General features: G+C 36.9%; 3 protein-coding genes across 4 annotated transcripts; 2 read left to right on the top strand and 1 right to left on the bottom strand.

Annotated features, from left to right (window-relative positions):
- Nucleotides 1–7,045: 7,045 nt before the first annotated feature.
- Nucleotides 7,046–8,489, top strand: LOC107273836 (probable U2 small nuclear ribonucleoprotein A'). Its single transcript, XM_015752395.1, has 4 exons — nucleotides 7,046–7,243; nucleotides 7,356–7,396; nucleotides 7,557–8,136; nucleotides 8,209–8,489. The coding sequence occupies exons 1-4, from the start codon at nucleotides 7,162–7,164 to the stop codon at nucleotides 8,247–8,249; spliced, it is 744 nt and encodes a 247-aa protein (XP_015607881.1). The 5' UTR covers nucleotides 7,046–7,161; the 3' UTR covers nucleotides 8,250–8,489.
- On the top strand, nucleotides 8,444–9,759 carry LOC107273837 (NADH dehydrogenase [ubiquinone] 1 beta subcomplex subunit 7). The gene is made up of 3 exons (XM_015752396.1): nucleotides 8,444–8,891; nucleotides 9,275–9,443; nucleotides 9,510–9,759. Exons 1-3 carry the CDS (start codon nucleotides 8,780–8,782, stop codon nucleotides 9,592–9,594), a joined length of 366 nt encoding a protein of 121 aa, XP_015607882.1. The 5' UTR covers nucleotides 8,444–8,779; the 3' UTR covers nucleotides 9,595–9,759.
- Nucleotides 9,760–11,312: 1,553 nt separating this feature from the next.
- LOC107273834 (elongation of very long chain fatty acids protein AAEL008004) lies at nucleotides 11,313–22,330 on the bottom strand. 2 transcript variants are annotated; one of them, XM_015752392.2, is made up of 10 exons: nucleotides 21,951–22,330; nucleotides 21,257–21,493; nucleotides 20,936–21,188; nucleotides 20,726–20,842; nucleotides 20,409–20,626; nucleotides 19,268–20,313; nucleotides 14,728–15,077; nucleotides 13,212–13,349; nucleotides 12,575–12,817; nucleotides 11,313–11,520 (listed from the first exon to the last, which is right to left on the bottom strand). In XM_015752392.2, the coding sequence occupies exons 7-10, from the start codon at nucleotides 15,007–15,009 to the stop codon at nucleotides 11,332–11,334; spliced, it is 852 nt and encodes a 283-aa protein (XP_015607878.1). In that variant the 5' UTR covers nucleotides 15,010–15,077; nucleotides 19,268–20,313; nucleotides 20,409–20,626; nucleotides 20,726–20,842; nucleotides 20,936–21,188; nucleotides 21,257–21,493; nucleotides 21,951–22,330; the 3' UTR covers nucleotides 11,313–11,331. The 2 variants fall into 2 exon arrangements, with proteins under 2 accessions (XP_015607878.1, XP_015607877.1); XM_015752391.2 differs by having other exon boundaries at nucleotides 20,726–20,856.
- Between the last annotated feature and the right edge of the window lie 3,783 nt (nucleotides 22,331–26,113).

The raw sequence follows: 26,113 nt of genomic DNA on the forward strand, positions 1-26,113 counted from the left end.
GGGGGGGGGGGGGGGGTAGCAGGTCTCTCTGGGATGGAGACGGTGCTTCAATTAAAGTGCTATCTAGGGACCAGCAATAGTAGTCGTTCACCTTCATATCTGACAATGAGACCGAAGAGTCTATGACCTTGTTCGTCTTTCTTTTCAACGTAAACCCGTTTCAACCGAGTTGTACTTACTATACACTAAATCAACCATTGCAAGTTCTATGGCATGGTGTACCATCAGCAGCGTTCACGGTGCCGAAGCACGAGACCAGCAGGGAAATTTCAGATCTAATCCAGAACAAGGCAAATACGTGTTTACTTCACTCTTCTGCATAGGAATGACAATATTTTACAAGGTCACGCGAGCAGCTAGGTTTACCTCATTTTAGGAATTTTTTTAATCACGTAAAAACACGCAAACTATCTCGTGCCATTAGGGAATACCATAATTTTGGATTTTTTTCAAAATATCCAAGGATTACTTCGAATTTAACCCGAAGCATACCCAGTGTCAATTTTTAAAATATTCTTTCGCGAATCTATTCCTTTACTAATTTTCTTCGAATAGCAGGCCCGACTTTGAATGCAATGTTTAGTAACTCGAAAATGACCATGGACTTGAAACTTTGCTTTGCCCGACGAGCAAACATTGACCACACTCGTCGAGATTAGAACTGTCGTTCTTATCTAGAAACTGAAAATAGGAATTGTGTGCTTTTGGGTAACGTCAAACGAGAGAGACGGAGAATTTGGGGGAAAAAAATTTTCTAATTTTTTACACCGTCGACCAGTCACTTGATTTATTCTTATTAAATATATAAATAGCTATAATACATTTACCTGCCCTTAACCTTCTTCGTGATCGAGTTCAGACGTATTTAACATACTAAAAAAAAATAACCTCCTGACCTACTACAAAATTTAATTTTTTTTCACTCCATTCGATGATGATTAATATTCAACCAGGCAGTGAACGAGAAAAACACTTTGTCATGAAACATTTAACAATATCGTTAATTACTAACCGGTACCAAAAAACAAAAGTGTTATGTCAAAAGATCGCATGTGTTACGATACCCAAAGAAAATATTGATCCGATCATCAATTTCAGTATTCGAATGAAGATACGACACAAAGTGAGAAACACCTCAAAATTAAAAAAAAAAAAACGTCAAGTCACACAGACAATACAAAGTACAAGATATTGAGGCGGAAAGTCATTTTTCACCAATTGACGTCACGAGTCCAAGGGAAAGTCATGTTTCGCTCGTCAAACGTTTTATTTAATATGACAGCATCCCTACGTCTTACTTATCTCAATTGATAATGACCTCAAAAATATCTATTCAGTTATCGTAAGTATTCTAAAAATCATACGGATTATTTATGTAACATTTATAATAATGTCCCCCTATAGAAGCCATCATTTCGGAGCGATTTGTACGATTTTTGAATTTTTCAAAATCCAATAAAAAATATTGCCGACTGTTTGACTTTGTACTGTACTCGGTGACGTCAAACGCGTTAATTCCCTAGACGATGAAGGAAATGAAACGGACGATGAAACCGACTGCAAACACTTGTTAACCCCGATTATCAAGCAATCACGTTCCTCTCGTCTGTAATTACTTATACAAGTTACTCGAAGAGTATGTTATTGGGAATTGTTGTTTGGGTTTCTACAAAAAAAAGAAATAAGGAAAAAAAATCTGCATCCGACCGCAGAATAAAAAGCCCAAGTCCGTGATAATTTTATATAATATACATAATATTTTATCAATATACATTTAGAATTATAATAATCCCATCACGGTCCTCAAGACGAAACATCTAACAGCACAATATACGCAGCAAGTCTTAATGTTTAGGTCCGGCTTGATGGAAAAAAAATTTTATATGCAAAAAATGTTAATAGCCAATTGCATAATCCGAAGTATACGATCATCCTCAGATGATAATGAATGACTATCGTGCGCGTGATGATCACTAATTTTTATTGTCGGATGAAATAAAATAAGATGGACAAACTTTGTCGGACGCTACGAAAAATACTTCCTATGCCTACTATACATTTTTTTATTGCTTCCTCGGACGATCGTAACGTCCTATACATTGGGTAATTAGCGGCTGTTGAAATTAAAAATCGCAACGCATGTTCGTGATTGATCCGAACGTCACTTTTCGCTGATTTATACGTATATACGAAATGTATTCGCCCGCTTTGGTATTGTGATATCCTGGATTTTACGGTAAACTGTTTCCGATCGCGGCAAATAGATTCCATAATTTTTCTCATTATAGACATTGTCGTTTACACGCAAAAAATATTGTATATCGTTATCACGTACAAAATATGCTGGAAAAATATCGAATGGCCTACATTGTACGAGCTTGCCGAGAAGCGTCATGACGCTGACGTAGATTAAAAATTCTAGACAAAATGAATTCTTCATCAATAACCATAAGTGACGATTGACGATAAAAATTATCATAAAATGTATCGAGGCATCTGGAAAATTCTAGTGTCATTAACGACTATAGCATTGATCGATGATTTTACAATAATTTTATTATCAACGATCTTACCGTGGAATTAAAATAATCGTTATTGAATTATGATTAATTTTTTTTAAATACCTTTTATTAAATACAAATTATTAGATCAGACAATTGTATTGTTTGTATCACGATAAGGGACATAATTTTTTTTTTTTTTTACTATTACCCATAATGCATCATGAAAAGTTTACTTGTACTTATTGCATCCAATTACGATGACATTGACGGCTATTCGCTCAAACTGTTTACCGTACGTTGACAATCTGAAGTGATGAAACTATTACGCATTTCGCATGTTTACTGCACGGCAATACGTAAAGTACATTTGCACAGATGTGTCGGACAGTAATGGCACGAATTTTTGAAATTATATGTGAAGGAAAAAAGAATTTATCTCAACGAATTACATCCAGTCTGAGATTGTTTACTATGATACATTCGACGTTTCTGGACGGTCTAGTTCATTATACAGATATTAACGAATCGACAAGACTAAACATTAAATAATACAGTTACCACGTATCACGCAAGTCATTGGATTGCTTATTCACACATATATCTGTTCTTCCTCTTGATTATGAAATACGAACCATCGATGATGGAAAAAAAAACAACCTTCCGTTATTACATCACTTCAGTATTAATGATATTCACACACGGTCGTATCGATACGATTCTACGTTTCAAATTTTCCCGCGCTAAATAGGAGCCGATTCTCAAAACAGATGATTGAGGCCATCGGGAGGCCTCAGGGCTAACTATTGTAATTAGAGTACGTTCGGAAATTCACAGACAGTTGGGAAGCATTGTTGTGTCTCACTTTATTGTATAATAAAATAGGAACGCAACGATACTCGTAGTGAATTCGAGAAGTACCCTTAATAATGTCCGACTGACGTCATGGACTTTTGATCTGCTTTCAAATGATTTTATAATTATAATATTAATATCAATAACAACAGGTCATTAATTATTTATATATTGGCCATGCTATTACTCGAGTCAAAGAAGTTTACATTGAATCTATGTTTATGTATGTCTGATATATAGATAAACAATTTATGTATTTTATTTTTCAGCTTGACCCCGATGAACAAAATTAATTTCTAGATACGATTCCGAGTACGTTATATCAGATATTCAAATCAATGTGCGAAAGTTATGATCATGTAGGCGAGTCATTTAAGTATGTTTTGCTACCATTGAAACTCAAGGACAAGTCAGTGATGCGATTGCGTGCTAGTGTAATGGGCCATTATCAAATAATAAAGATTTTCGAGTAATACATATGAATATACCGTTCCGGACGTGTCTTCTCGTATTCCTATCTACGCGAATTGGCGCAAGGTCGAGTGTGCATTTGCAGCCTGTGTAGGGAAAAAATTAGTAAATGAAAAAAATAAAATAGCAGTGAAGAAGAAAAGCAAATCAACTTTATTTCGCAGGCCAAGTGCAAAAAATACGGCGTAGAAAGCAGTTTATTTTAATGACGAGCTATAAAATAATAATAATGATTCAAAAGGAACTAAAATAGACATTGATAATTGTCATTTGGCTGAGACACGTCTTACGTGTAATATGAATGTTGGTAATGATGTATCCAAAAGATTGGCTTGAATCCTAAATTAACAATTGCAAAAGAGGTATTAGTTTTTTTTTATTTTTTGTGATATTATTAAATGTGATCTACGATTCCCAATGAATTGTAATTAAATTGTGGTTATTGAACATTCGCCTTTCATGACGGATAAAGACTGCATTATTTATAATTAATTAACCTCTTCTTACGAATTGGTCGCGTATCGATTTTGCAGTAGCGATCTTTTTTTTTTTTTTCGTTGGCCAGTGAACCTGGGTCTTCATACGATAAACCGAAGCACATGGATTTTTAATACAGACCGCACGTCAAAGCCATGAACTTTGACTGCGTATCAATATTCATCGCGTAATTTAACTGTGTTACGTCCGGATGAGAACCTTCAGTTACACTTCATGTTTTTAACTAGTATTTTGTCCGGTGCGATGCATTATGCTATTGTCTGCCTATGTACTTATCAGAAACGATAAACTAAATATTAATTTTCGAAGAATCATTCTAATCCGTCACTCACCTAATGAAAACACATCGACAGCTAGCATTCGACCAAGATTAAGATATGCATCCTAAAGAAATTATGGTAAAAACAAAAAAGTGGTCACAAGCCTTGGGTGTGATGCGAAAAGCTATTTTATAAAACTAAAAATCAGTCAATGACACAGTGTAGTAATTTAAAATTTTAGATTCAACTTCTGATTCTTAAAATCTTTCCAAGTCTTTTGTTGTCGATTCCAAATTCGTATTCAACTATTGAACATCATATTGATTATCTATTTCAATAAAGTTATCTTACTTTATATTTACATTAAATTATTGTGTCGAATCTTCAGTTGCCCGTACGCAACTTTACTGCAAATTTTCAATTAACAATCCTCCTTCGATCCTCAAACCAATGACTATTCTCATTCAACAATCACGCAAATTCATAATTCGTGGTCAGGTGCAGCACATCGTAAGTAAAAGTTCAGTTTCATTCGTTCTCTTAATAATTTCCAATTGCCTCCTTCTATTTATATGTACCTGTGTCGTGGGAGTAATATTAATGTTCTAGTGTGTATCGTTCGATTACAATATCGTGTTGATAAGGCGCTAGCTACAGGCTAATATTATTCCTATGATAACAAGTATAAATAGAGGAAGACGAATCCTCAGCCGTTACCGGTACTTCCTCACCGGATCCCGGAAAAGTTACACCCTGTATATCGTCAATATCGTCAATTCTGCGATTATGTGTCAAAATCGCGCGGCAAAGTTAAGAATATCAAGTATGGGAATCAAGAAAAGCCCAAAGAAGAAGTAGTTGAAAGAAGTAACAAGCATGGCTATAAAGATGAGCTTAAGCAGCTTTTTCGGGAGAAACTCGTGTCAAGGGTTCAAGGGTCTAAGAGCTCGACGGCTACGAGTTCGACGGCATGGGATTACCAAAGACCTTGAAACCAGTAGAACCTTACATTACTTAGTAGATTGTCTTTGTCAGTGACTGTATAGGATTAATGTTTTACTTGATTTTGAATTCCTAAATTCCAGAACGTTCATCTGGTCAACGTATCCGAATATAAGGACAAACTGAAAAAACTTGTCTTTCATGATTTCATGGAATAAAACGCTGATCCAAAGTGTTATTTGGTATGATAAAAAGAAGGTTGATAAGAATTAATAAATATAAATATTATATACGAGTTTACGTGTGTATAGATTTTTTTTATATCAGTAACATTCGACTGGTAAACTAGTTTTAATAATATTCTACATTTCACCATGGAATAGTACAGGATTTTGGCGATTTGAATATATTCAAACTGAGAAAGATTTGTTCTTTTTTTTTCATTAATTGTAAAATATTACGGAATTCACCGCCGTTGTATTTTACATTGAATTTGGTTCGTGAAATCTAATTGGAATTCCAAATGTCTAACGGTATATATATATACATATTTACATATACTACTATGTCGCAATTGTCATAGCAGTTGTTCTCGTCATTTATAACTACTTTTATAATATTTCGCGAGGTTTGTGATTGCATCCAACTTTAATTGCGACGGCAGTTGACGACGCCAACTGAGAATAAGCGACAATGCCGCTGTGCTTCTAGAAAATAATTCTCTAATGACTTTGCCTATGGTATTTATCTTTACCTTTACCTTGTCTATATACATATGTATCTCTTAGTGTCTTTTTATATCTGATTCTTCTGGATGTTTATATAAAAATTAATTTCTCTGATTACCCAGGAGCCACATAACCTCTTCTTCTGGAAGGACATCAAGAAGATAGTGATTTTCTGCTATTACGACATGTTGCGTGTAACATAAATATATAAGATACCTAATGTTTTAATTCTAAGTAATTATATATGATATTCATTTATTTATTTCGTAAAATTTTTGTTAATTGATGAAGAAAGATTCGCGAGAACGTTACCGTGCACTGGTTAACCGTTTCTACGTGGATCTAATGAAGAGGGAAGAAATTGATGTGCAGCAGCGTAAAAATAAATAGTCTATTTAAATTTAGCCTTGTTTGTTAGGTCTAGTAAGAATCGTATTCTAAGTATTAATTGTTTGTCATTATAAGCCACTTTAATTTAACCAATGATGGTCAATGATATTTATCGTTATTAACATATTAATTGATGATAATGTCAAAAGCCGCCTTTGCGCCTGAATACAGGCAAATTCGTTTTTGTGTTTTTGTAATCGGTATACCGGGTTGCCATGTTACAGGAGCATTTATGTTTGGAGTTTTTGATATTACAATTAATTTCTCGATTGATTGCGTTTTAGCATTGATTGATATTATACGAGTACAATTATGAATTATTTATGACTTATTCTTGAAGAAAAGGGAATATTCATTTGCGATGAAATACAATTTTAGATTCATATAAAATTTGGGGAAATTTATGTTAGTCTGTTGGCTGCATTAGATGGATGTTATTCTGTAGATTTGCCGCTTGTTGAGGCAGTGTGACACAATTCAACGTGCATTTGGATAATATAAAATTGTTATATTAAAATGGTAAAGCTAACGCCGGATTTAATTCAACAATCCATGCAATATATTAATCCTGTGAAAGATCGTGAATTGGATCTGAGAGGTAAGTAAGATTCTTTATACTACACGAGTAAATGGTATCGTGCGATGTATCCTTGTGTTATAACCTCAACATGAAGCTTTTGAATATTATTTCTGGGATTTATATGTTTTAGGATATAAGATACCCACTATTGAAAATTTGGGAGCTACACTGGTAAGTATATATTATTATTTTAGTATGAGAGAAATAGAGTTTGTGAATTTACTGTAAAATTAAAATTTGAAGCTTTGTACGGAAAGCTTTTGTTTGGTTTAATGACCTTATCCAAAGGAAAAAAGTATTGTAGTAATATGAAAATATTTGTTCTTTTTAGGACCAATTTGATACAATAGATTTTTCTGACAATGACATACGCAAGCTGGATGGTTTTCCTTTATTAAAAAGAATCAAAACGCTCTTCTTCAATAATAATCGCATTGTCAGGATTGCTGAGGGTCTTGAACATTGTATTCCAAACCTTGAAACTTTAATGCTTACGGGAAATATGATTCAGGAACTTGGCGATTTGGAACCTCTGATACCACTTAAGAATCTGACAAATTTGTGTCTTCTACAAAATCCAGTATCTGCAAAGCCACAATACAGACAATACATTATATACAGATTGCCACAGCTGCGCCTACTGGATTTTAGAAAAATTAAACAAAAGGAACGTGAGGCAGCCTTAGAATACTTTAGAAGTAAAAAAGGCAAAGAACTGGCACGTGAGATAGCCAAGAAAGCAAAGACCCAAGTACCGGGCATAAGTACTATGGACAAACCACCAACAAATGCAGACGAACGTTTGAAAATTAGAGATGCCATATCAAATGCCTCGTCACTGGAAGAAGTTCAGAGACTCAGTAAATTACTACAGGCTGGCCATATACCTGGTGATGACAGACAGCACAATGGTATGTATTGACAGTACTTTGAACTATGTATTACAACAACTTTTTGCACAACGCAATCTATGGTTTTTTCAGGAAATTCAAAAACAGATGCAATGGAAGAAGAAGATGATTGATCGTAGGACAGATCTCTAAGTATTAGATTAGGTACTACGATAAAGTCATTCAGTAAGTATGCGGCGCCCTTAAAATGAAAAGAGGAAGACCAACAACTTTAGTTATTAAGCTCATAAGAAACTGTACACTACACAAATACAGTATCGATTTTTTTAAAATGTATCAACCAGAACGGAACAGACGCAATGATCTTTGCGTGTAATAAAACTCTTTATTGATTAAAAGGACTTTGAAGCGATTGAAACATAGTATGTTACCGATGTATATGTGCACAAGAAAATTCTAATGCATTTCTCTAATTATTTCAGCGGACTTTTAATAAAAAATACGTTTTACGTACAATCGATATTAATTTTTGTACGTACTCTTCCCTCGCTTATTCTATGAAATTTTGAGTTTCTTTTTTACAGTAGTGTTACGTAATCCGTGCCAGTAGATGTCAGTATGAGATTCAGAAGCGGCTGGTTTCCTCTTCTGCTAACTTAAGTCGCTTCTACTTAGATTCTGGAGGAAACTGTTTTTCGAAAAGATGGGTAATGTGTCTGCCTTTTATACGTCGGAAAAGGATCCAACACCTGCAGCTAATCATCCACCCACATTCGATCCAATGCTTGGATTTCCAAATGGTAGAAAACCCAGAGGTAATTGCTCTTGCTCATAACCTCAAACTGTTAAGAACAACCTGCAAATAAATGTGATGTTTTTAAGGATGTATAGCAAAATTTTAAAAAATTGAAATGATATCAACAAGTTATTGCCTATTTTTGTGTATAATTCCTTTTTATTCTGATAAGAATCCATGATTCCTTTGTTTAATTTCACGACCGTTTTGTCCTTATGACATAACAAACGAATAAAACTTCTGAACTACCTGATTTAGTGTGAATAATTAAGTTACTAGTAACTGTCAATTGTTTCATGAACCGTTGAAAATTTAGTGAGTTTGAGTGAATTTTATTTTTATTCAGTCATGTTTGTGTGGTGTAATTATATACCAATGGTCAAGTGTGTGATATGTTTTCAGTAATGAAAGCTACCGAACAGGAGATGAATGCTGCTCTTGTACCCAAAGAGTTTCGAGATTATTGTGTACATCTGTATCTGAAGCAACAACACTGTCTAGCTGATGTCTGGCCCTTTACATATAAATGTTCTGCCGAAAAGCATAAATATGAAACCTGTGAATTTGAGGAGTAAGATCACCTACAATATTTATATTTATCTGAATATAACATTCTTATATGGACATTTGTTTTTAGTTATGTGATTAGGATGAAGGAATATGAGCGTGAACGTAGACTTCTCAAGAGGCAAAAGAGGAAGAATCAAGCTGCAGCTGCTTGAAAGAGAATTTGTGCAGCTGATAAAGAAAAAAACCATACTCGTCGTTCATATTGTAGGAATCGTAAAAGGTACAATAATTCTGTATCAGTGGGTTTAATCAGAAAAGCCACATTCTGTACATAAATGGGAAAAATAGAAGAAAACTGTCATTAAATTAAACGTTAATCTTTATTTTCATTTGATATATAAAATAGTTTAGTGTCCTATCTCCATAAGAATTCTTATAAAAACTTTTTCGATACACTGAACATTATCACTTGAGATTGACAACCGTAACTGCTTATGAGGAACTCATTAAAGAAAAAATGGAAGAAAGAAATAAACAATATTTACAAACTATTCATAACCATCGGATGTCAAACTCAGGCAGATACGATCATCAAACGAACAACGAGATTAGTAAAATAATTTATTACCGATTGAGTATTGCTTACAAGTAGACTTAGAGTGTCAACAAGAGGTGGCAGCATCTCGACGCTCGCAACGTGAATCGTTCCTGCTTCTCTGTTGCATGGAGCATTTCATCAAATCGATAACCGCAAACCTCGATTCCTCGTGAGCCGTGGACGCGCGGCGGCCTACGGCTCCTACATTTAATACCTTTTTGTTCGGTTTCTTTATTTGTCATTCGATACAAGTGTCACGCTCGTACTTCTACAGTGACCTGACGTCAGTCGACTGAATCCATCTAGAATGAAAACGATCGGAAGTCTTCTGATAAATATCTGATGGGGTATAAACTTCTTTGCCTCTTGACAGTCAGTCGCTAACTCTCTTATTTATAACCTTACTGAATTACAATAATTCCATCGGTACTTCCACATCGTTTTCCCGTCAAATTTGGACACGTGAAGGGTGATCATAAATAATTTCGGTGTCTTGTGACTTTCGGATTGCAAATTTTCCACCTGATCCAACGCCATTGCAAGCGACAAGAAATTCTCAAGAGAAGCGGAGGTAAATAGTCACTGGTTTTCATTGAAGAATTCTCCATGTTACTGTAGAATGCGTAAGAGGTCATTAATTGACGTATAATAATTAGGAATGTCCTTTAGATCAAAGTTCATGATGTTCAGATTTTGAATCAGCTCACTCGCATCAGCATCACATGACAAAAACGCATTAATTAAATTTATAACGCTTTAGAGTCTTAATCGAACGAAGGCAACGTTAATACCTTAAATTTGTGTCGCATTCATGAAAGGTTACCTTTTTTGTACGTCTTACTCTACACGTCCTTGCGCGCTCGTCGTTTATTCTTCATGAGTGTATAAGCTTCCCTACGGAAAGAATGTCTATCGCAAAGTACGACGTATTTTACGATCGGAATGATTAAAGACAGTCAAAGGGTCAAAGTCACAGTTAATGAACCGGGCAATAATGACGGTATAAAATTACACAGTGATCTACAGTAACCTGGACCCATTAAAATAATGACAAACCTAGACAGATCATTCGATCCCGTATACCTTAATTTAGAATTTTCTTAATTCTGCCCGGAAAACATTGAAAACCTTTAACCAAGCAGCGCGATCAATACCCAGATCGATCGTTCGCTGACATTGACAGAAGAGACATAAGAGGACAATAATGAAACTGACAAATGTAATAGCATGACAATATGGTGTTTGGCAATGGGATGATGTGAATGGACGGAAGCGGTGGTAAATAAAATAGAGAATTAAAGCAAAGGAAAATGAAGAAATCGATAAGCCGAATCGGTCAAGAGAGCAAATCTTATTCGGCCTTTAGCTCTTTTGTCCTCGACTGTATCTTTTGTCTGTGATAAGCCCGCCTATAGAAGTCTGAGAAGAGAGCGAAGAAGATGGCGGAGTGAAGAAGAAGAAGTGCCGCAATGAGCTTGGGATATCCACAGTCAAACACAAGAGCCTGAGCGCTGTGAACGAAGACCAAGAAGAATTGTACCTGAAAGAAACAAAGAAAAAATTAGTCAGGTTCAGTCACTAAAATTCCAACCCGATCAGTTTCTAGCACAACCTCCCGTAACCTCTTGTAAACTTTTCACCGACATCGGTAACCAACTAAATTCCATCAGACCTGGATTTTGCGCGCTCTGCTTGCCACCATCACTACGGCATATCGGAATGCCAAATTATTGCGCCATAACGCGAACTCGCATTCGCGTACTGGCAAAGCAACTCGGAATTGCCCAACGTGATTTTCACTTTCCCTTTCCCTTCCCTGTCCTCCTGTCACCCTATCCCCCAGCCCCCTCCTGTCCCTCTCCACCTAACCCCTTACGAAATTTCGTTCGACCACTCAGCCGGCCCCAGCTCGCACGGCCCAGAATTCATTACTGCGTAGGCCACGAATCAGATCCCACCATATTCTCCGGCAGCCCAGGGTGTTTCTGGTGACGATTTATAATGGCGTCCCTATCGCACCTACGTCTCTAACTACGCCACGACGATCATCGTGTCTCCTGCTCTGCCCGAGCTCGCGCATTTACACACTGGATCACTTCTCCCCTATGTCCCACATTCTCACCTTCTTGACTTTCCACCAAGCCGATTCGCCGCGATCGATCGAACCAACTTCATTGCACTCGCTCCTTCGCATCGTGTGCAGCATCCCTCCCATTACCTTCCCTGACTCTGGACCCGTTCCCTTTTACCAGCTACTTTTACGTTCCCTGTAGTAGCTGCTGCCTGCTACTGATACTACCCTTTTACTCTCTCATTCGACTTTTCATCTCTGACTCTTACTGCATTCTGCTTTTATCTTGGACTCTGCAGTACGTTAAGAATACGTATTAATTATTATATCAGATTAGAATCTTATATAAATATTTGATAGGCACTCCCATTGTCGGTCTTTCGTTATAACAACGTTCACTTTTCTCCTGGTGGAATATCCGGACGTTACTGGACTTTGCGTAATGTCAGATGTTCCTTTTAGATTTTACTCTAAGGTTTATCACCTGGATGTGGTCATAGAAATTCCTTTTAGCAATCCTTACCAACTGGACTGTCGTCAGATGTTTCTTCCACCAGAGGTACTTTTGGTACTCCGGTCCCATTGCTGAGAGCATATAGTATCCATACATGACTACGTGAACGGCGTTGTTTATTAAATTGCCCAGAGTGCCGTGTCCACCTGCGATGAACTTTACGCATATCCAGGTCTCCAGGGGGGTCAATGAGTGATGGTACATATGAAGGAATGTCACTTGACTGTCTTTCTTCCTCAGAATGAAGAATATCTGTAAAGTTAATGAATATATATATATATTTCAGTAATACCATCTCTTATCCTACCTATCAACATCCTCCTGTATTTCTTAAGACGGTACGCAACTGTAATTCTTGGTGGCAATACCATAGAAAGGATAAATGCCAATTAGGCAAGAGTCGATTAAAGTTTATCTGGTTAATTCATCCACGTAAAGAGATTGCGTGTACGTACAGTGAAGGCTTTAGAGAAAAGAGAAAAAAAAATAATAAGATACAAGTATGGTAAGATACAAGTATATATACGTCTTAATGATTTTATGTGCAAATATTTTTTTTTTAAGGAAGACACCCACTGTGTTTATGCAATACTCGGTTTTCGATTGTTGACTGATAGTTTATTGTTGTAGAATCTGAACTTCGTACCGTATCAGTGAATTCCGTAAACTTGCTAATAAAATACCACCAGCAGAGGCTGGCCATTCTTAGTGCTGATGGATTGTGGGAGTAATCGACCGGTTGACATTTGTAACTGTAGTCCAGGAGCCAGCCGGACATGAGGTGCTGTAAAGAAAGAGAAGGCCAGATGGTATTAGTGAGAATAAAACTAGGAAACGTTAAATCCTAAAGGCATAAATATATTTAAGAATTGCGATTTTTATTAAATTCTACAAAAACCGGTCTGCCCATGTTGGTACTAGTGACTTCCAACTCCACCCGGTCTGAAAATATGTGCTTTCCGCACGCCAGAATCGGCCTTGGCTATCGAAAGTAGTCGTTGGAAATTTCAACAGGGGTCAAATAGAAGAGAGTGAATGAGAAAGAAGAGAAGGAAGGAACGCAGGAGGAAAAGAATAATGCAACGCAAAAAGAAAAAGGATGGTTGCACAAACATTTGAAAACAGGATGCACCGGCTTGATAAATTACATTCGCATTTCGCGCTCCTTCAAATTGCAGTTGTGCAATTACCAACTGGATAATCTCTAACCGCATAGAAATATGACAAAGACACGCGATTCGAATTTTTTTTTAGATATTTCGCCATCAATTTTATTTTTTCATTTTTTTTTTCAGTCTAAGTGCAACTGTGCATTGGCTCACGTCAGATGGTCGTAGAAAAATTCGCCAATCAAAAGCGTCCCAGACTACTGGTTAAGCACGATGCAAGAAAATGCTGGCAATTGAAAAGTCTGTCGGACATCTTTAATGAATTTCCACGAATCTGCGAAGACCGTCCTGAGTCAGTAACCGCGAAAAAAAAAATCCGTTTGTATTTTCAGTGAATGAATAACGTATGTGATATTAATGATAACAATAGTAAAAGACGGTATAAATAAAGAAAAAGCCATGAGTTACGTCGCAGGTACGTACATATGTTTCTTCTCTGTTAATACCAATAGTCGCAGTAGTACGTTTACCCGTAAAAATGAACCTGGGGCGTTCAAGTAAGACTAGTATTCAAATGAGAATTTCACAAGTGATAATTAGTAGATTTAGCCGTGAGTGGCCAGTTGACCGGTTTAACGTTCACCAAAATTGTCAAAAATGGGTCAAGGTGGGACATGGACTAAAGGAATCTGATCGACATAACCTAATGTCGTATCAACAGCTGTTTCGATTTCTCGAAAAGCATCGAGGACGTAATATCGATATCCCGCGCACATGTCAAATAATCTCGACTGCGTCCTAACCACTTCTGAAGGTTAACGTACAATTATTGTATTTAGTGATACGAAATATGTTGTCACAGGACTGTTTGCTGGTTTACTCAGAGACACGTAAGATCGTTAAACAGGTTACGTTTCGGAATTTCCAGAAGCTACCGTCATCGAGACAGCACATTGAAGTCGGACGATCCTCCAAGGTAACGAAATAATAATATGGTGATATAAAAAATATTGGAAAAATTGAAAGTATATATTTTTATTTCCCTCTTTTTACCTCGTAGAGCATTCCTAAGGAAAAGACGACCTGGAAGGCGTTATATGCTACCAAGGCGTTCCTGAGCTTGAACGGCTTCCGGTTGGCCATTAGTCGTGGCCCAAGGATCGTCACAGTGTACAAATATAATACTACAATGACAAAGGTTGGAATCGGAGAATCCATAAGTGGCCAATCACTGACTCTTGGATCGGATACCGTCGTAAGGATTTCGGTGTACTGATGCAGGGCCATCCTCACGAGACCCTCAGCACCAACGAAGCTTCTGTTTGTGTCCACCATGGGTATTTCATTGCGTGGCTCCGGCTCCCGCTCGGCCACCAATTCTGCAGCTGCTGATGCCAGTTTGTCTGTGATAATAAAAAATTCACGTGAAACGTATATAAATTATAAAATTAGTATACGATACTAAAAGATGGGTTTGAGATCAAAGGTAAAAAATTCATTGATAAGATGCTGTTAATTTGAAAATCAATTTACACAATCAGGTGCGAGTTCATATTGAAATATTTTAGGCTAGGTGGTGAGATACGAGAGGTGAGAAGGGAAAAAGCAAAGCAGACAAGAGAGGATATGAGGTTGTGAAGGTCTCACGAACCGCAATCTTCGCGGATATTAACCCGACGTCTCATCAAAGTTACCTAACCTGTTTGAACGACAACTTATTGCTCCTCGTCATACGTTTTTTTTTTTTTTCGACTACACCTAATCGTAAAGTGCTCATCTGCGGTCATAGCTACGTATAGAATCTGCGTCAATTTTGAGCAAAGCGTATATCTACTTTCTTGATTTTTGCCAACGTCATTTCGAGGTACCGGTTTTTTGTTTATACTTAGACTTGCGTAATAATAAGGCGGAAGAACAGTACTCTATCCGGCACAGACAAATTAAGACCCCTTGGGCGGAATATCTTGCTGCTGAAGGTCTACGAGGGATTAAACGTTGAAAAAAATATGCTGGTAATTTTTAAGTAGTTACGGTATTCAAGAACTGCTTGACCCAAGTGAATTGGAGAAGAGAAGTAAACCCACAAAGATACAAGGGAACTGTTGGAAAAGTAAATTTTCAAGGGTGAATCACGAAACGTGGCAATAACGAAACTGAATATTTTAGAGAGAAAGAAAAGTATATTAATACACGTATTCCGTATACGCGTGCGTCAGCGCCATCAAGACGTTACTTATAATATTGGCGACCTGCTTTTAAAGAAAAGAAGTAAGGATCAAACGAAGTGGAAACGAGGCGCGAGGATCAAGCGAAATAGCGGAAATCCTTTGGATGCAGCGGAGTAGAGCATTTAATCTAGATTCACGGCTTTTTCTTCATTATCTAAGAACGACGTTTTTACAAGAGTAATCACTGGGGATAGCTCCTTATCTGTTATCGCTTTGTTGTGAATCTACCAGTCACTCTTACTCTGGGTAAGAGTGTACTGTTGTGTTAGTCTTTGAATTTCCAGACCGACTGCATTCGTCAGGCTTGAACGACGAACGAGGATCTTTACCGACTTCGCAAATTCCTAGACCAGTTTAATTTTTTAAAAAACTCCTGCAATTCTGAAATTCGCATTGAAACGAAATCTGGCTAGTCTGACAAAGGTCTCAAGCTGTCCTACAATTAACGAACGTCGTAGACGTCTGTCCTTGAATGTTATTATCGAAAATTGTTATGAGTCGATATTTAGAATATTACGTTCGGAAATGGGACTTAATGGTATTATGGTCTCGTATTAGACAGTCAGCAGGCGTGGATGATGGCTCACGCAGATGGTGAACGAACGGTACTTGCTACAGAGAAAGTTCATCTACAAGAGTCTTCGGATTTCTCACTCTCAAGAGAAAGACATTTCCGTCGAGACTCTCACAATACTGGGATTCTGGCCCATGCCTATATAAAATTTGTTATAGGGTAGGGACTGTTGCCTGATTATATGGTATCTATAGAGGTTAGAAACGTGCCGGCGAATGACGCTGCTGCGTCCCACCTATATACACCTCGTATCAGGACGCCTCAGACTCTTCTAAGTTAGTGGGTAAGTGGGCCGGCTGTTGAGGCCTCCTATAAAGTGACCAACGGACTTCCTTCATTGGTCGTTTGCTCCTCAACTTTTTGCTTTTTACTTTCAGATTCTTTTAAGGTTGATGAACGGAGCCAAACGGGATCTGCTTCACGGTATCCAAGTGATTGGTTTATCTAGGCCCCGATTATTCTAAGTAGAGAGAGACTGAAGGAGGAAACTTATCTTTTAGGCGCCAACATCTAGGATACATTTCCTTTTGAATGTTTGGACATACACGAAAGCCATTTTGTTATTGTGTCAACAAATTCTAAAGATATATCTAGCGATCTTAGATCTTCTCGCGTGATATCTCAGGTTCTGAACTTTTTAATTCATGCTGACCATTGGTCATCCTTGTTCCACGTACGATCTTCAAACGAAGTTCTGTGGACGACCTTGTCAAGCTTGAAAAATTTTTAGTCTGTTCTGTCACTCTCTATCAAGGCGATGACCTTGCTCAGTGAAGGTGTTGTCGTTGAAACTCTCAAATTCTTCAACATATTTTCTTTAATCCATTAACTGGAGACGAGGACACTGATTAACATTTTTTTACACTTGGTTTGAGGTGTTTAAACATATTCTCTTTCGATATCTCGAGGACGACTGGCTGATCTTGTCTCCTTCCGCCCACTGACACCACGGAAGGTGTCTTCAAGCAAGGACGATATATATATATTAATTCAGGAAAGTCCGGTAAACGTATCACAGACAATTACGGAAGTCAAAGACAAATTGTTTAATAATTAGAATGATAAATTGTCTTGTCTCTTTGTACAATACGAAGATCTCACTTCATCAAGTGCATTTCTTTCTCGTTTCATTGAATCGCCATCTCTCCCTCTTTTCTCACTAAAAACAAGGTGGTCGCCAACTACTGAAATTCCTCAGTATACCATCGCGAACTGTCCTCTCTTCTGCTCCCGTGTTCTACGAAGATCCTTTTTACTTTCGTAACACTTATTCTTGACTTCGAAAAACGGGACGGACTTCACGCAGCTCCTTTTCACAACGGCGACCCCAATTGCTCAGTAAACGTGGCCACGCGAGTCACGCATCTTGCTCTTGACTCTCTTGCGGACTTCGAACTCCATTCCATAGCCATCAGAATGACAGACTGACAGATATTGTATGCTGAGCTAAGATGCGCCGTAATGATTAATTTAGTACAGGTGAGAAAAAGTTCAGAGGGCAATAAAATTATATCCACACCATCAGTGACTTATGATGTGACCTTGGCAACGAACTTCTTCTTGGCCATCCGGTTCTATGTTGCCGTAGCCCGTATCTTTGTCCTTTCCGAGTATCCAACTGCAGTATAAAATAGTTGGTTGATACCTTTCTCACCATGAGAATTTCCCAACTGTATCGGATGCTGAAATAAAATCCAATATACTGGATTTTTTGATACTTTAAGAAAAGTTGATCCAGTCGAAGGACAGCAGCATTGGAAAATTGCTTTTGGTAGACACTTTACATTGTAAAGCTCATTGGTATATGAATATATTCCTATTATTTAGTTTATTTTGGATATTTTTAATTATCCCAGCCTCGTGAGGGAGAACCTTTTGAGTGTTTATGCATCATGTAGATGCGTGCAAGCTGTCCCTGAGATTATGGTTCAGGAATTTGTTTTCGATTATAATTTTCGTCGATTGCCAGTTGTCACGAGAAGGCTTTCCTGTGATGTAACTCTATGAATAATATCAATTATAATATTACATTACATAAATTCGTTAAGGACAAATTGAATTTTCAGATCTGACTTGAATATCAGTACGAAGTGGGTACTGGCTGTGCCTGTGGAAAGTAGGCTTAAGAAATGCAACGGGGTGCATCCAGCAGGTAAATGATCTTATTTATGGTAAAATGAAAAAATATGTTTTTATTAAATTATACATTTCGAGAATCTAATATGCGTTGTAATTCTTTTATGTATTATCGTTAGCAAACTTTTTATTATTCTTCTTTGGAACCAGTTTATCAGACTGGTCCGTTCGGGCTAGAATTTGTTCCACGTTACCGAACTTCGTTGCTGCCTTTACCCAGGTACACACGCATCATTTCGAACACGCATGTTGATACTCTTTTGGAGCCATTGAGAAACACGTCGAAACGGTCCAGCGACCTTGTGCTGAATATTACGGCTTGTTTCGTAGAATGATTGTGTAACGAAGCGCGTTTCACATGCTCTTTAAATTACATTTCACGTAATATTTTTAAGTCACGTTAAGGCGGGTAGGTGACCACGGTACCGATGTGACTACTAACATGTACCATACCGGTGTGGTATGAAATACCGATTTATAGAGCAGACGTGCGGTTAAGATCTTTAGTTTTGACCCTTATGAAGCAAAAAAGAATTAATAGCGTATGATTGATAAAAAAAAAAATGTAAATCGATTATTAGTCGATAAATATTATTTCAATAAGATGGAAATCAATAGAAATCGAAATTGATATTTAATCTTCCTTCAAACTTACCTGTTTAATTTAATGTTCTTGGCGAACCCGACACTTCACTTCACTCGATAAAATATCGATTAAGTGGAAGGATGATCCAAGTTAAATAATATTTTTAATTGTTAATGTTAATGCCGTAATTACACGAAGTACGATTAATTAGATTCGTTCATATATTAAATATGAACTTTCAGGTTGTTTAATTTTTCGTCCTCAGCGTCTTAGAATTTTTTAAATGAATTTTAATGATGGTGGATTTTAACGAGTCACTGGGTATCTATCCTGGAGAACTTTGTTGAGCTTTCTGATGATTCTCACAAATCCACTCAGATCTGTTCGTTTTTAGTGATCAACAGATCGATCCTGATTAGAAAAAAATCGCGAGATGTTCGAGGAGAGATGCGCGCGCGCTCCTCAATGTCCATACAATGTGCGTACGTTCGTTAACACACAATTTTATAGACATGGGTCCACCGGCCGATGCTGAAGGAATAGTCCCAGGCAGCACAAACTCCTGGCTTAAGTATTGGCTATCCAAGTGGGGTCCCGCGGGGCCAGGAGTGGGAGATCAACCTGTGGGCACCACCTGAAATAGCAACCTCGACAGAAGTCAAGGTCCCAATTTGAAAAAGTTAATTGATCATCAGAATATCGTAGAGAATTAATGTGAAAGATAGATGAAAAATAGTTCCAAAATTCGAAGTCGAAGACACGCTAAATTCTCTAAGTTTTATAACGTCATCATCACTTCATATTGTATTTTAAACTTGCAAGCATTTTCAAAATGTCCAAATCACATCCTTAGCTTTACACTTTCATTCAACACTTCTTCAGATCCTGTACTTCACTCGATTCTGTCGTTGATGGTTTTCGGCGGTAACAGCTATTTATAAATCCATACGATTCCTTTTGTTTACACGACAGCATGTTTATTTTACTGTATTTCGGTGTTTCTTCACTTTCGTGACCAAGGCTCAGAGTCCAATAGGTCGTTGCGAATATGTAATATGTATTATACATTATTCGATATTCAAAAATTTCAATATTGGATAGGGCATTGCTTCAGTCTAAAAAAAGTTTGCGATTGGCTGATTAGGCAAGAATCATTTAACGGTAGTAACGTCGCTTTGGCTAACGATATAACCAGACATTGCAAACTGACCGACTTTGCAGCAGACAATAATTTACGTAGTGACAAACTGAAAGACAATCGGCAGAGTCCTCATTATTTTCAGGAATAATTGCAGTGCCATGCATTTGCGGATTGACCAATAGTTACGTAATACAAATAAGGACCATGTGCTCCTCAATTCTTGCACGTGTAACTGGTTTAACAATTTCTAGACTCTCGAATCTTCGTCATCACATTTTTCTGTCTTCCTGTGGATATTTTAACGTGTTTAATATGTACTGCTAGACGTGAATCCATACTTTTTATAAATAATTGTGTATACATTTTATATATGACAGATTATCTACCTGAGAATAACGGATGTCTTCTTTTTTTGGGGGTTCCTCGAAAGAAGGATGAATGACTGATCTTTGTACCGGCTCGCTCGAATCAGCAAGACCTCCTTGATTCATGGTGTGGATGGACTATTTGAATAATTCTTCCGCGTATACTTGAATGTGTTAGATACTACACACGGGCATGGCCATCCGGTATCTAAGACACTTGTGTTAACATACCTGTTTATATATGGTTCATTCTGGAGTATGTAAAATTTTTTTCTCATTAAATGGAATATTTGTAGAATCCATTGTTAGCTAAATATCCTGTGATTTTTCTGAGAAGAGGAGAACTCATAAGCTTTTTGTCAGATGTTTATTACAAGAACGTGATCTTCCATTTCTTTCCATGAATCGTTTTATGAGCTAATTAAAAGTGAGGACTTGGGCCTTCCTGATCGTCTTAATGATTGTACCGACGTCCGGTAGTAACCTTGAATAAAGACCGCGTGTCAATAATTTTCTTCCAATCAATCAAAGATCACCCGTTTTGATTCTCACCTTTTGTCGTAAATTATTGACGTTGCCTTTAAGTTTCGAGTAGATTATATTTTTCTTCAATAATTGACGTAAGGAATCGATCTTGAGGTCAAAGCATCATTTTTTGTATCTTTCTCGTGGTATTATGCCCGGCGGCCATAAGAATTCCAACACATGTCATTAGGCATCACACACCAATTCAATCCTTTTTCTTGGGTTCCTTAAATTCTTTTTTCTTTTTGTAAAATAAATAACCATCTAAAAAAAGGAAACATTTTTATTTAAGTTAGGTAGCGATTTACGTAGCAATATATACAAGGTTATTCACGACAATGCACCATATAAATGTCTATTTGTAAATTTGATTTCTGTAGTTCTACAATCTTTTTTCTATGGAAGAACAAAAATTAAATGCATAGGCTAACTTCAGGTGGGACGGAAAACGGTGCTGGTAATTGCTATCTTACGATGATAAAGCCGAGAACTTGGAACAATTTCAGGGGATGCGTTTGCCGTGAATAACCCTATATATGGTCATTCAAGATTCTTGTAGCATTTGAACTTAGCGCGCTTATGTTATTTCTATCATTCCCTACGGTAGACCATATTCAAGTGGTGCAACAGTCCTGCATAACCCTGCATATACATACGTATTGTACAGTGACGTAAATATTTGTTTATCTAATTACCATTAATCATATTCGAGTAATATTACCTTAATGACATTGATCGTGTAAAACAGTCCACAAGAAAGATCTTCGTCTCTCCTTGTCGATTCCACTGCTCTCAGGTTATGAATCGCTGGTATTCTCCAGCAATGTCAACAACAGCGTTAAAAAAATGAAACTGTCACGGGAATCCCACCGTCGTCCATCCTTTTTCTCAGTTTCAGTGTTCACTCTTCCAACAGTACGTCCAATTGCTTATAATATGCGTAATACAACCGGTTTAGGGCCAGTTTCGCTGTTTATAGTTTATGCTGGCATGACACGAGGATGTTGTGTCTCTTGCCAGACCCCCGATCTGAGTCACCCTTCCCGCCGAAATGGCCGCTAAGCGCTCGATGCAGTAAAACCTGGCGGAAATTTTTGAACTAGCAATTTAGCTAGTGGCTATATATAAAAGTAAAAAGTAAAGTGAATAGAATCGTCGAAATTGATTAAGAATCAAATAACGAGTGTATTGAGTATTAAGAATTCTGTCGACTCGTTAAAAGACATACGGAGACTGTGATTAATGGGGAATTCACGATGTTACCATATGACAATGAAAGATGGCGGAAGAAATCTCCTAGAGAATGACTATGTGAATCAAGGAGATGTCTGTGAACAAAGGTTGTATGATGTATAAAAAAAATTCGTACACAGACTGTATTTTAAGTAGTACGACTTACGTAAATTCCCGTGCTGCTGTGACTCAAATAGCGCTGTGCACGGTTTATTTGGTAATGCAACACTATGAAAAATGGCCAATCGCAAAATCGGCTATTTGACCCCGGACCATCATGTACGACACGTCGTGCATAAATGAATATGCGTTTTCTTTATCAAGTTGCAATTGCGAATGCAATACAAATTATCAGCTTTTTGCATACATTTATAAGTATATGTAACCTACTGAAGTTTAACGGATAGGAACTAAAGCGTTAGTGTCAAGATCGTTCGAATTTTTCTTAATACATTTTTTGTTCACTTTTGTCCACCTGTACGCGCTAAAGAATCAATGTATTATTATCAAGTGCATTTTCCTTTCACGCTTGGTTTACAGTGTTATTATTTTTTTCTTCTACTTTTTCATTTGCCATTGACCATAATCTTTTTTACATGTTCGAGCGGCAATTAACATGTGTATCTTCGATAATTCGAACACATTATTATATCCGCTGAACTAGTCGGACGATATTTTAAAAAATCACATGAAACTCTACATATACATACCTCTTACTCCTCTTACTATTACTAGTCTCTTAGTGCATTGACTAACTTCAGAGTAGTTAAAAGTGAATTGATTCTAAAGATCAGGATTTTCTAAAACAGCTCATAAACGTCAAATATAAATTCATTACACTGAATAAATTTTTTGTATTCAAATGTTATTATGCTAATCGAACTAATAAGAAAATTCTGTTTCGTACTATAAGTACCATAATGATATCTATGAGGCAACCATAGAAAAATGTGACAAAATAATCTTCCCATTCAATCCTAAAATGAAATTCCTTCATAGATGAAATAACAAAATTTACATATGTTTTCCTACTGTTTTTTTTATTACTTCGTATAAGAAAGTTATTGTCCAATTGATATATTTAAAAAAAACTTGTTTTATAGATCTAATACACATGCACAATTAAAGGTCGTTTCATAATATGATCTCGGACGTGCGAATGTAATACAACTTGTTGCATATTAATGCATAACATTGTTGATATTGCGTCATCGAAATATCATGACACTGAATATTATATTGTCGTGAAAAAAGTCTAAAGGATTCCTCACACCGACAATACACACGAACAAAGTAATCGGGGAAGTCTTGATTGGTATGAATATCAATAATAGCTTTGCCAATTTAAATTTAACGTCAATAGTCGTCATGCGTGTTTATGTGTGCGCGCGTGTGTATATATATATTTTTATGAGGAATAAGATTTATTATATAAACTTAGGGCACATAACCTATCAACCACGTACGCACATTTATCAAATACAATGATAATCCTTAGTTTATTATAATTTCTAGAAATAAAACGACAAACAGATTAGTATTCCGAAATCTTTTTCTAATGAATGTTAGTTAATAATCTCAAGCCAATAAACATTAAGTTATTAATAATTACTCACAAAGTGTTGTCAGAGAGCGTAACATTCGCGTATGCCAGGTGCATACTGCGCTTCGAATGCATAATTCTATCGAATAGATAGCCGGCATTTATTTTTTTGCGTCTCGAATTAATCGTTGTTTTGATCGTGCAATGCCCCGCGGCTGAAAAGCATTACGCGCTGTCATGTTTTGCGTAAAGTTGATGCACCATTGTGAATGCAACTGCAGTAAATGCATCACTGTGACACTTCAATTTTTTTATGGTATTACTTATTATTTGTTGTTTCACTGTGACCATTGGCTGGTCGGTATCTGAAGACACACGTTTCTAATTCGTACTGACGTCTTGCACGTCAGTACAATAATTCTATTTGTATGCACAAGTGCATAATGCATCTGGCTCAAAGTTTCATTTGGGTTCGTGATACCTATTAAATAAGTGCAGTATGCACATACGAATCAACGTCGTACCAAGTATCAGCAATGTGCGGCACTCCTGTTTTTTTTTTTCCGTATCTTCGGCAAAGCGGTCGGCCTTCCTGCAACCCTACGTGCGTTTACGACCTCACGTTACTTTCTTACGTTCGTCTTACGCCATTCGAAACTCTCGCACGAGAGTAGCCGTTAAATGTATTTCTTGACTCCATGCCAATCGGTATACAAAGGTTATTGGCGATATGGATAAATGAGGGAAAAGATGATAAAATAAAAAAAATTAATTATATTTTTTGGACTTATTTGAAATTGTACGAAGCGAAGAAAAATTTTGTTAAATTTCGAAAAATAATTCTTGTGGACGTTTAGGTATGTTTGCAGTGCCCCTGTTTAACCGCAACCCGCGTTGCTTATAGTATCGGCCTCCCGACGTCTTAGCACCATAATAAAAACAACTCTTTCCCTCGTTAAGACCGACTAATTTGAGTTCCTAGCAATTTCCTCACAGTCGTTACGTTATTTGATGATCTTTGGAATAACGTGGAAACACTTTGTCCATCTTTTTCCGCGTTGCTTATTCGTCGTCGTTGATGCGATTTTTAATGATTTTTTGAAATTAAAAAATTTGGCGTTCCGCATAAAATTAGTGTGCAATGTGTATTAGGTACGGTCCACACGTAACAGGATGATCGTTGAGTTCCCGATGATTACGTTATGCGAAATCGTTACTGTGGTCTGTGTTGCCATCTGCCGTCAGGTTACGGAATTCCGCGGGTACTTTAAACATTGACTGTCGATTCCTCGTAATGTACCTCATTGAATGACAGTCTGTTTATGGTCTCTGTTTCTATGGTATATCTCTTACCTGCTCAGCCGTTATTTTATTTGTCTCTTTCCCCTTCTGTCTCTTCGTATTTTCGTCTATCTCACAATTAATGCAAAGTCATCAGGCGTGACTTGCGTCTTCGTTCGATGATTTTTACCCGAAAACTTCTCTCAATGGTGACTACTTCTTTTTTATTCGACTTATCGAACATCCAGCACTCATCTGTCGCACGTTTCGCGGTATCATAACGGGGTACGTGTAATTTTTGTAAAATCGAAATTTGAGGTTAGAATGATTTTCACATGAAACAAAAAAGCTTTAATTGCGCAACGGAACACGGTGGTGGGTCCAATTAATGCACACATTTCCTGTTTATCGTTGCTTCGCAACATAACGTAAACGTGACTGACCCAAAAATACTCGGCGAAAAACACGAAAACAAGAGACAAAAGAGCAATAATAGTATTATACGACAAAACATTTTCTCAGTGGCGGACGTGATAATGATTTAAAAAAAAAGAAGATAAAGGAATATAATGACGTCCCGTTTTGTTTTGACAAGGAGAAAATCTCCGGTTGTTATTATTATTTCTCGTGTGGACGTGCGTCTTATAAAATAGAGAAAAATCTGTTGTTTTTTTAAAATCAATTATTACGGTTGACCATGTTGTTTGCAATCGACGATTACGTCGTTCTTCTTTAGATAGAGAAAATGTAAATTCTTTTTTTATTTGTTAACCCAATCTTATGAGACTCTAACACGACTAACAGATAAATTATGACATTTTGATATT

Source organism: Cephus cinctus, unplaced genomic scaffold (assembly GCF_000341935.2).
Source record: "Cephus cinctus unplaced genomic scaffold, Ccin1 Ccin1_scaffold1847, whole genome shotgun sequence".
In the NCBI taxonomy this organism is placed as follows: domain Eukaryota; kingdom Metazoa; phylum Arthropoda; class Insecta; order Hymenoptera; family Cephidae; genus Cephus; species Cephus cinctus.

Coding starts and splice junctions, on each gene's coding strand:
- LOC107273836 (XM_015752395.1), top strand. CDS start 7,162: ATGGTAAAGCTAACGCCGGATTTAATTCAACAATCCATGCAATATATT. Junction 7,244..7,355: donor TCGTGAATTGGATCTGAGAG/GTAAGTAAGATT, acceptor TATATGTTTTAG/GATATAAGATACCCACTATT. Junction 8,137..8,208: donor TGATGACAGACAGCACAATG/GTATGTATTGAC, acceptor TGGTTTTTTCAG/GAAATTCAAAAACAGATGCA.
- LOC107273834 (XM_015752392.2), bottom strand. CDS start 15,009: ATGGTGGACACAAACAGAAGCTTCGTTGGTGCTGAGGGTCTCGTGAGG. Junction 13,350..14,727: donor CCTTAGGAATGCTCTACGAG/GTAAAAAGAGGG, acceptor CTTTCTTTACAG/CACCTCATGTCCGGCTGGCT. Junction 12,818..13,211: donor TTACGGAATTCACTGATACG/GTACGAAGTTCA, acceptor TTAACTTTACAG/ATATTCTTCATTCTGAGGAA.
- LOC107273837 (XM_015752396.1), top strand. CDS start 8,780: ATGGGTAATGTGTCTGCCTTTTATACGTCGGAAAAGGATCCAACACCT. Junction 8,892..9,274: donor AAATGGTAGAAAACCCAGAG/GTAATTGCTCTT, acceptor ATATGTTTTCAG/TAATGAAAGCTACCGAACAG. Junction 9,444..9,509: donor GAAACCTGTGAATTTGAGGA/GTAAGATCACCT, acceptor ATTTGTTTTTAG/TTATGTGATTAGGATGAAGG.